We start from the raw sequence: 11386 nt of genomic DNA, 5'->3' as shown, positions 1-11386 counted from the left end.
TCAGAGTCAGTCGGTGAGCCTCCTTGCATTCCAGAGGATCTATTTTCATTGCTTTCTAGTTTAGTCCATTAGGATGTTGTGGGGTTTGTCCCAACATCCATCTCAGTTGTTTTAGAGGCTTCATAGACAGACAGTCAGTTAGTTATTTCAGTTGTCTTTACTTTTCATTTCTTATGTTAAAGACTTGAGTTTGCCTAAATGGCCAGTTGAATGTTCCTTTATGACATTATAGTTCCTTCATAAATGTTTATGTGATGAGTTAAGTCTTCCGCTGAGTTAGTAATCCAGACCAAGGGTTCGCTTGGGGCCAGCAATGGTCTTCGAGTGCCAGTCCCGCCCAGGGTGTAGGCTCGGGGAGTGACAACTAAGTCAATTTGGTAAACTTTTATGATCACAAACCTTCATTTTCCTTTGATTATTTGAGAATTTTAACATAAAAAATTGGGATTTTGATTGATAAATGATAAGGTTTTTCAAGAACTTAAGTTCTTAACTAAAATGGAAATTTTGAACTGATTTTGAGTCATTTTTTGAAATGATTTTTCCCAATGTGTTCCTAAGGCTTTGAGTAATGTTTTCAAGTATTAAATTTCAGATTCAAACCTCATTTTCACAATTGGATTTTGAGTTGATTGACACATTTTCAAAGTAGTTGATGTGAGCATTGTTGTTTTTGGAGATTTATTATGAATACTTGATTGTTATAGATTATGTGTCTTGGAAGTGATTCGGAAGGGGAAGACTCAATTATTGGAGTGATTATTGATTGATTTAAGGCAAGTGATCTCCTAAACCTTGTAACTAGTAGTATTCGTGTACATCCTTCGTCGGTGTGTATTGGGAGTAATGGTAATGAGGTGAAGGGTTTAATTGTCCACTTGATACATATAAATGAATAAAAAGGGGTTGAAATGAAAAATGTTATGTGATGAACATGATGATGTGAATTATCTTATTGTGACCCTTGTTGATTGATTGATGATATGCTTGAAAGCATGAATGTGGACTTGAATTGTATGATTTGATGTCTCTTCCATGTGGTGTGATCTTGCTTGTGTGCATTGGTTGTTGAACACCATTTTGAGACTTGTGCTGATTTATGATACGGAGGTCTTTGCCGACAAGTGTCATTATGCGGAGGTCTTTGCCGACGAGTGTTGTAATGCCGAGGTCATTTTCGATAAGTGATTATAAAGCCGATGGGAAATAGTTCCGACGAGAGATTGATTATTGTGACTTGATGCATTTGATGTGACTGAACTACTTGACATTTAGATTGACTTATTTGATTCGTTTGATGGTGGAATTGTAACTATTGAACTGTGGATATTGGGCCTTGTAAGCCGTGAATTGTAGAACTGTTAGGTTTGGGATGATTTGTTTTGCAAGTTATAGTTTAAGGAGGTTTGATTGGAGTGCAAGGGATATTCGATTTCTAGCTATATGTCTCGTTAATTAAGTTGCTGGTTAGGTACCGTATTGTTGAAACTCACTCCTTGCTTTTACACTTGTGTGGGTACCGAGCCAATTTAGCATGATTGTTCATCTTCTCACTTTTCGAGGCTCGTTGGAGGACTTGAGAGGTAGGTGTTTGTCATCCCGGCGGGCCCTCTTTTCCTTTTCCTTAAAGCTTTGTTCTATTTGAGAAATAAAAATTGAGACTTGTACTTATTTCTTAAATTTCGTACTTTATACATTTAGTGGCTTGTACACATGACAACCAGATTTTGGGGGTTTTGATAGAAAGAATATTTTTTCCGCTTTATCTTGTTCTTGCTTTATATTTCCGCATTTTCTTTCGTTTTTGTTGGGTTGACACTAACTTTTCTTGGTGGGAATAGACAAGTGTCTTCACTTCCATTTTTGAGTCATGACATATATTCGCTACTTGAAGAAGAACTAAACTATTTTTTATCTAACTATATTTTACCTAACTAATTAGTTGGGTTGAGTGAGACATATTAGTTTTTTTAACCACGAGCTCGTGTATATAGTTGTTATATTATTAAAGTTGATACCTTATAATAGAAAAACAATATTACCAAAGTTGATACCAAATTCATTCAAAAGATTAACCACGCGCTTGTGTATGTAGTTGTTAAGAATGGCACACTTAACAAAAGTTAACCGAATTTATATTGTGTATGCAGTTGGTATACAAGTAGAATCCCAATGTATAACTAATGTAGATATAAAAATGCAAATTGCTTGCCATAATCATACAGATATATTTTGTGTATATAATTTGTATCCAATTAGTATATAAATAAAATTCAATGAATAACTAATATGGATAGAAAAATGCAAATTCATACAAAATTCATACTAATTACTTTTGTGTATACATTTGGTATATAACTGATTTTAATGGTATAAACTGATTTACTCCAATTATATGCAAAGATTATACTAAAAAAATCATAATTTTGAATTTCACAAATCATGAACAAAAGTACGACAACATGTTTAATAGTGTATAATATCATTAATAAAACAAACTATATGTGGGTTAATGTGAAAAACTAAATTAAAAATATTCAACATCTTAAAAAAAGGTATCAACATGTTGATATCTTCTTCTTCAATGATGTTTAATTCTTCGTGTAACGAACTTCTAGTCGTTTTATGTACTTGTTTTCTTCATTTTAACCCATTTAGTAGCTTTTATTTGTGCTTTATGATTTGCGAGGACGGATGACACAATTTCCAAAGCAATCATATTTCGGAGAAGATAATTTATTTTTAAAATATGAATGGGACATACATAATGAATATTATAAACGTGACACTTTCAATAAAAAATTTAAATATATTTGTAATTGAATATTATCTTAAGTGGGAAAAAATATAAGAATTCATATATTTTTAAGAGTTATTGGTAATTTAACCAAAAGGGTAAAAATATTTAAGAGATTTTTATTTATTTATTTATTTTTGAAAAAAGGAAAAAAAGGGTAAAGCCCAAAAGAATAAGGAGATAAAATAAATAAACGAAAGGTTTTAAGTCTGGCAGCAGGTGTTCGCAGTAGTTCAGTAGAATTAAAAAAATACGGAGTGCAAAAAAGAAAAGAAAGGAAGATAAAAGAAGGAGAAGAGAAAAACAGGAACTTCATCCCCGAGCATTAAGGTAATTACTCTCTTCTTTTTTTTATGAGATTTTTATGTGATTATGAGTAGATTTTTAGGGTAGAAATGTAGAGAACCTGTGCTGAATTAAGAAATAAAGCCCTAGGGTTCTTATAACAAAACTTTGATTTGGGGGTCGAATAACGATCTGGTTTAGCTAAAATTTAATGCAAGCTTATTTTATTATGGGTGAGCATAATCTGAAAGAAAAATCCAGATTTGACTTCGAGGGATCAGAGTGACATTTTGACCCGATTTTAAGACAAAAATAAATATAGCAACGTGGGTGCCGTTAGATTCGTATTCTTATGAGGATTGTGGATTTGAATGGACTATAACCATTCAAAAGAGTTACGGAAGGACAAGTTCATAATTTGACGTTGAGCTTCGATTTGAGGAGAATAGAGATGTCTTACTTCTTTACAGTGTTAGCTTTGATGTAATAAATGAATTTGGGGGTAATGAATAGTTTTCAGAAGTACTAGATTCTAAAAACACCTTTTTATTTTCTATATTATTTCCTTCTAGACAGTTGTTTAAGTTTTTTAGACTTAGTTCGTATTCATAGATGCTCTTATACTAGTGTTATCAGGTCTTGAGGTAGTTTGATTATAACTTAGTTATTCTGCACTTATATGAGTTAGTTGCTTAATTCAATATAATTTTTGTGGAGTATCTAAATGGTTAAATGGTATATAGAGAAATGAGATTCACCCAAGGGAATGGTAGGTGCCCTCATGGCCTAATGAGATTTTAAATCGTGACAATATGTTATCAGAGCATGGTTCATAAGTCCCATTAAGTACAAGAGCAGAGTCTAGTAAAGTCTTGTGACTTGGTGCCGAGACATCCGCTACTTATATTCGAGAGGCTATGCGACTATAGAGACCTTCGATTCTTTTATTTATTATCTTCCGTATGTGGTTCCGTTTAAGGTCTAAACTTCATTGTTTCATTCTCTCACCAATAGGAATGAGACATTCTCAAATTCGTATCCAAACGACAATAATGATGTTATGGGGTATAATGTGAAATATTATGATGTGGCTAGTAAGATAACTGGGTAATAAGCATTGTGACTTTCAATAATTCAGTAATGAGATAATAGTAATGTCTCGAAGACAAGTCTAATCTTAGAAGGATCAATCAATTAAATAGGAGTGTAGTGGCAATGATAAGGCTTCGATGAGAAGTTAAGGAATGACAAAAAGAGTAAAGTTGATTCTTTGTGATGAAGTTTGAGGTAGTAGGAATTGTTATAAGATTTGTAACAAATATTTCTTTTCTATCCTTTGGAAAGGAGGTGTATTAAAAATAATTCAAATAATTTAAGTTGGATGACATAATGTCATATTGGCATGATGCTCGTTTAATGGAAGCCACGAGGTGATCTTAGTATAGTATGTGAAGAAATAATAAAAAGCTAAGTTGGGTACCAATTAGCAAGGACATTCAAAGTGGTGATTAATGGTAGGCATTGGCATATTGAACTTGTGAGTTATCCTTTAAATATTAAATCGAGAATCAATAATATTAGTTAAAACTAACAGGGTAAGAGGATTCGTTATTTAATGAATTTTGGACAAGAATACTTGTATGAAACTATGTGAGGAACATTAATAGATAGATGAGTATAGTGGTAAAGAATCATCTTACAAATCATGGACCAATGTTGTGATGGTTGAAAATATTATATTGACAGATAACTAGCTCTATTAGAGTAACCAAGGTTGTCCTAAGTGTTATTCAGTATGCCCTCGACCTTTTGCAATTTTATTTTGATCATGAATCTACTTCCTTTTGGATGGATATGTTTCATGACCATTTTTTATGTTTGTATGAATTTTTTCTTCCTTAGATGGTTCTTAGTGGTGGATCGATTACATCGATCTTAAGTTATTAATTTGGTAGCACAAGATATGTGGATAGACTTAATTATTCTGAGTATGATAGACATTGATATCAGATTGAATTTAGATTAACTTTCTCCATATTATGAAACTATAGACTGTTACGCAAAGAAAATGATCTTAGATATTTTGGGTACTCTTAAACTAAAGTGGTAGGTCACTCCAGTATCTATCTGAGGAAGGTAATATCATTTTTAAAGGCTTGGGTTATGATTGAGAAGAAATGTATCACCTTTCTAGCTTGTGTTTTGGGATACTAGCGTCGCTTCCTCTCCAATAAAGTCAATGCCATGGTAAACAAGCTTCTAAAGGTTTCTAATTGACTTTCTAGGAATTCCACCTGATCACACTATATTGATTTTTTCTTGTAGTCGAAAACTCAGGCCATTCAATCCTACCATATCGAATAAATCCAATGTAATCGAAGGAGTTATGATATTTGTAGAGTAAAGTCTTTATTAGGCCCAATGTTTCCCACTAGGATACTCCGATACTATTTGTGAAGAAGAATGATGGCACCACAAGGATGTGCATCAACTAGAAACAATTGAACAAAGTGATTAATAAGAACAAATATCATATTCCACGTATGATGACTTACTTATTCATTCGGTAATCTCTAAGATTGATTTGAGGGATGGTTACCATCAATTGAGGGTTAGGACGGAGTATATCTTTAAAATAGCCCTCATGATCCGCTATGACCACTATGAGTTATTGGTTATGTCTTTTGGGATGACTAACTCCCCAACAATATTTATGGAGTTGATGAATAAGACAATGAGGTTCTATTTCAATTTTCTTTGTCACAATCTTCATCGACGATGTTTTGATATACTCTTAAGGTAAAGAGAAACATGAGCAATATTTAAAAATTATGCTTCAAACTTTGAAAAGGAGCAACTTTGTGTAACTTTTTTTTTGTAAGTGTGAGATCTATCTCTTTGTAATATTCTTGGGGCATGTTATGACCAATGATGGTATTATGACAGATTCAAGAAAAATTAAAGATATCAGAGTTTCGGTTAGGTCTATTTCACCTATTGATCAAGGATTTTATGGGTTTGATTGATTATTTGGGATGACTTATATTTTATCGTGTCTCCATTGAGAAAACTTACTCAGAAGAATTTGACATTTCAGTGATCTAATAAATGTGAGGTGAATTTTCATAAACTTAAGTCATCGTTGGCTTCAACCTGAAGGTTTCACTGTATAGTATGATGTTTCACGGATTGATCTTGAGAATGTTTTGATGTATAAAGATAATATAATAATGTACGCTTTGAGGAGGTTGAAGGTATAGATGATACTACACTACTCATTATTTAGAGTTGGCAGTGATGAGTTCTGCTTTGAAAATTTTGAAGACATTATTTACTTGGAAGCATTGTGAGGTATTCACGAATCATCATAGTATTCAATATATTTCTAGTCAGAGGGATCTTAATTGAGATAGTTAAAGCTACTTAAGAAATATGATATTACTATCTTATATCACTCGAGCAAGACAAATGTAGTAGCAAATGCATTAAGTGGAAAGTCAATTATTATGGACAACTTAATTATGTTCCGAATGGAATAAATGTTCAATTTTTGGCTAATAGATTTGCAAGACTTGATATTTCAGAGTCTTATAGATTTCTTGCTCATGTTGAGGTACACTTTCTTCTAGTGAATCAGATCAATGCTATTTCATTCAAATATGAGAAGTTGAATTATCGTTAAATGGTGAACATGAAGAAGAAATTTTTTATTCAAAGGGTGTTTTGAGAATTAAGGGTCATATTTCTCTTTTAAGAGTTGATGATTTGACTAAGTTAATTATGGAAGAGACTCATGGTTCTAGATATTCTCTTCATCGAGGAGTAGGAAAAATGTATTATGAATTAAAGCATTATTGGTGATGTCGAATAAATACAGACATGTAGAGTATTCCTCTCGATGTTTGAACTGCTAGCATGTAAAGTATAAGCACCAGAGGAGGTGGTGAGACTCGGAGGATGCCTACACATGAGTAAAAAATGGGGGTGAATGCCATGAATTTTGTGGTAGGATTGGCATAGAAACTTTGATAAAGATAGTTGATATTTGACTTATTGTAGATAGATTGACCGAAACAACTTACTTTATGTCGGTTCAGACTTCATACATATGAAAAAATTGACTAGAAATTACATCCAAGAGATAGTATGTTTTCATGGTGTGTCCATTTTCATCATTTCAAATTGGAGTACTAAGTTCACAATCAATTATAGAAGTCTATGAAAAAAGAGTTGCGTTCTCAAGTGGAGATTATATAACTTTTCATCCACATACAGATGATCAGTCCGAGCAGACTATTTGGATATTGAAGGATATTCTATGAATGTGTGTGATGTATTTTTGTGGTTGTTGGGACTAGTTCTTGTTGTTAGCGGAGTTTGGTTATAACTCTCATTACCATTTTAGTATTCAGATGGCCTTATTTAAGGCCTTGTATGATAGAAGATGTCATTCTCTAGTTGGTTGGTTCAATGCATTCGAGGTCAAGTTTCGAGTAAAGATCTGTTGAGAGATTTCTTAGATAAGGTCAAGTTGATTCAAGATAGAGTTCTTATAACTTAGAATAGACAAAAGAGATATGTTGATCAAACGAATTTTGATTTAAAGTTCATGATTGGAGAGAAGGTTTTGGTAAAAGTATACTCATGAAAGATGTTATGAGGTTTGACAATGATGACAAACTCAGTCCAAGGTTCATTGGCCCAGTGTTTTAGGGAGGTGGTGTATGAGCTCCCTATGCCACTGGACTTATCAGATATTCATTCAGAATATCATGTTTTGGTGTTGAGGAAGTACTATATCGATGACTTTTATGTGATTCAATGGACTCAGTACATTTAGACAAAAATTTAGCATTTGTGGAAAAACCTATATTTATTATGGATAAACAGGTTCGATATCCACTTGGAAGGTTGAGTCCAACATGCAGAGTAGATATTCTACATTATTTGACATTTCATGAACTTTCTTTCTCTTTACATTCAAGGACGAACGTTATATGACATTAACAACAATTTTCTAGTTACGAGTATTCATATATATGACGCCCTAATATTGTTGTAACCTTTACCTAGCTCTTTATTTTTCATCTTTCTCTCTCATTTTTAGAGTATCACGAGCGAGGCATGGACTCAAAAGTCTTTTACTTTCTTAGACTCCGTATCCAGTGGCGGAGCCAGAAAATTTAATAAGGGGGTTCAAAATCTGAAAAGTAAACACACGAACTAGTGGAAGGGGGTTCGACATCTATTATACATACCTAAAAAATAATTTTAACCATGTATAAATAGTAATATTTTTCGCCGAGGGGGGTCGGATGACCCCCCTCATTACATGCTGCCTCCGCCACTGTCCGTATCAATTCAAAATAGGCTAAACAAATAATGGAGGGAGTATATCATAAAAACACGAATAATTCTTTTTAAATGTTGATCGATTAAAATATCCCTCAAATATTGATCATTTTTTATGCCCTTGACAATTTAAGTTAAGTAAGGACAAAATTGTAAAAAAAGAAGGTAAAGGAGTATTCTAATTCATTTTGAAAAATAGTTTCTTCAATTTGTAGTGAGAAAAGAAGAATAAGCCAAAAAATATTTGACAAGGCAAATGAGTAGCTCAATTTATTTTGGACAATGGTTCTTCAATTTGTATACTTTAAACACCTCTATAAAAGAATCCATTTGTACTATATTATTCATTTAAGGAGTTTCTAACTCGTTTGTCTTTTTGCCTCAGAGACTCCACCATGTTGTCGTGCTTAGGTTCTTACCTTTCAAGGTTTTGTAATATTGATTTTGGTCAATCAGCGGACCTCGACGATGTTGATATCCTTGCGAGAGAGACAGTGTTTCGCGTCAATGAGATTGAAGCTCTTTACGAGCTCTTTAAGAAGATTAGTAGTGCAGGGATTGGTGATGGCTTAATCATGAACAGGAAAGAGTTTCAATTGGCTATATACAACACAAATGCGAAAGAAAACTTCTTTGCTGACAGAGTATTTGACTTATTTGACACAAAGCGTAAGGGAATTTTGGGCTTTAAGGAATTTGCTTGTGCACTTTCTATTTTCCATCCAAATGCAGCTATTGATGATAAGATTGAGTTTTCTTTTCAACTATATGATATCAAGCAACAGGGTTTCATTGAGAGACAAGAGGTAAAACAGATGATGCTTGTTGCTCTTGCTGAGACTAATATGAAACTTTCAGACAATGTGATAGAGAGCATAATTGACCATACTTTTGAAGAAGCAGATACCAATCGCGATGGAAAGATTGATAAGGAGGAATGGAGAAGTTTAGTCTTGCGTAATCCTTCACTTTTGCAGAATATGACTCTCCCATATCTCACGGACATTACTACAATGTTTCCGAGCTTTGTCTTTCACTCAAGAGTTGAGGACGACCTGATTTGGGATTGAAAAAAGGGATTTGCATTTTGTTTTTGGATGTTCAATGGATATAATATGACAACATTATGTTTGCTTTTTCTATTTCTCCATGTTCATTTTCGACATTAGGATTTTTAAAAAACGGTTCTGTTTGTTCTTTTGTTTGATGAAGATGAGTCTCATTCAACTTCGTTATTGAATTCTTATATGCAATGACAATGTTAGAACACTTGTTTCTAAGTGCACAATATGCCTATGATGGCTGTGTTTATTTATTTTACCTTTTGTTCACGACATTATGGGTGTGTTTGGTATGGACGAAAATGTTTTTCAATTTTTTCATGTTTGGAAAATATTTTCCAAATCAACTCATTTTCCTCAAATTTAAGTTACTACCCTTCAAGATTAAGAAAAACATTTTCCAAAACTCTACTTCATGCTTTAATTTTTGTACCCAACCCAACCCATTAAAAAAAATGTTAACTTTTTAAGATTTCAACTATATTTTTATCGTTACCACCAAACCACCCCCTCTCAAAAAAAAAGAATTGAAAAATGTTTCAAATTTTAAGAATTTTTTACCTCACCCAACCCTTACCACCCCTACTCACTACCCCACCCCCTCAAAAAAATTGTTTTTGAAAAATATTTCAATTTTTTAAAAAATTTTACGCCACTCTGTCAATTTTTTTAAAAAAAATATTTTTGTGAGATATTTCAAATTTAATTTTTTTTTCATTTTTTACGCAACCCCACCCCTACCCCCTATCCCCCCGTCAAAATTTTTAAAAAAAATTGTTTTTGAAAATAAAGATTCATGGGGTTAGGTCCTGGGTCTCTCAGGGTCAGATTTTGGAACGGTTATCGGAGTCTTGTCCTAGTATGGGTGTAGGGATCAGGTCCTAGATCAATTATCGGGGTTGACTTTTGAATCATAAATTATTTTCCTAAAGAGTATTTTTTAGTCTCAAGCCAAAAATAAAAGATATATTCTGAAACCAACCAAACATTGAAAAGAGTTTTTCAGAAAAATATTTTCTACTCATCAACCAAACATGAGAAAATAAGTTAGAAATCCACTTGTTTTCCAAGAAAACATTTTCTAGGAAAATATTTTCCATGAAAAACATTTTTCTTCGTACCAAACACACCCTATAACTCATCAATTCATTATATTTTCGAGTAATTGTTATCTTATATGTGATTTATAGATTAATTACACATTTAGATTTTTTTTTACGTCTTTTCTTATCTATTAAAGGTGTTTGTGAATGATAATGGATTCAGCTTTGAAAAATTAACGTTTTTCTATAAATACGGATAGGTAATTAAAGTATTAAGAAATCCCAGTTAAAAGTCTAATTATATAAAAACTTAAGAGACCTATTATCATATTATAAGTCTTCTAGTTCTCCAAATTCATGAGTTAGCAGGCAATGAAAATTATATACTAGAGTAATGGAGAATTACTACATGACTTGTGTTTGAATCAGCGCTAGATTAATTTAGTATGTTGGTCTTATAAATTACATTCTGTGTGGTTTCTTTTCATTACAGAATTGAGAATATTGTAAATCGATCAACTATTATCTTTTCTTTTATGGTTTTATATTTATGTTAAATTCTTGTATTTCTTTTCTTATTCACAATCGTGATATTGTCTCTATTATAGTCCTGTAAATATTCGAAATATTAATCTGTTTGAAGTGAAGTTCATATATTGCTTTTGCGGAAAAATATATATGTAAGTTTACATTGTGCTCTTTAATTTGTTGTCTTTCGTAATCTCATCTTTCTACATGATATAGTTGATTTTAATTAGAAGAATACATAAGTCTCAAAAACACACCTAAAATTTTATTTTTTTGTAGTTTCATACTCAAACTATTGGGAGTGTGAGTTTAATACTTTA

The 11386-nt window shown here is 32.4% G+C and overlaps 1 protein-coding gene across 1 annotated transcript; it reads left to right on the top strand.

Moving 5' to 3' along the window:
• The first annotated feature begins 8829 nt into the window (after nt 1–8829).
• On the top strand, nt 8830–9504 carry LOC102588983 (calcineurin B-like protein 3). Its single transcript, XM_006363547.1, has one exon. The coding sequence runs from the start codon at nt 8830–8832 to the stop codon at nt 9502–9504; it is 675 nt and encodes a 224-aa protein (XP_006363609.1).
• The last annotated feature ends 1882 nt before the right edge of the window (nt 9505–11386 follow it).

This window comes from Solanum tuberosum, unplaced genomic scaffold, assembly GCF_000226075.1.
Source record: "Solanum tuberosum cultivar DM 1-3 516 R44 unplaced genomic scaffold, SolTub_3.0 scf00448, whole genome shotgun sequence".
Taxonomy (NCBI): domain Eukaryota; kingdom Viridiplantae; phylum Streptophyta; class Magnoliopsida; order Solanales; family Solanaceae; genus Solanum; species Solanum tuberosum.
This window is presented reverse-complemented; position numbering and strand designations above follow the sequence as displayed.

Excerpts from the sequence above, each read along its gene's own strand:
- LOC102588983 (XM_006363547.1), top strand. The coding sequence starts at position 8,830 with ATGTTGTCGTGCTTAGGTTCTTACCTTTCAAGGTTTTGTAATATTGAT.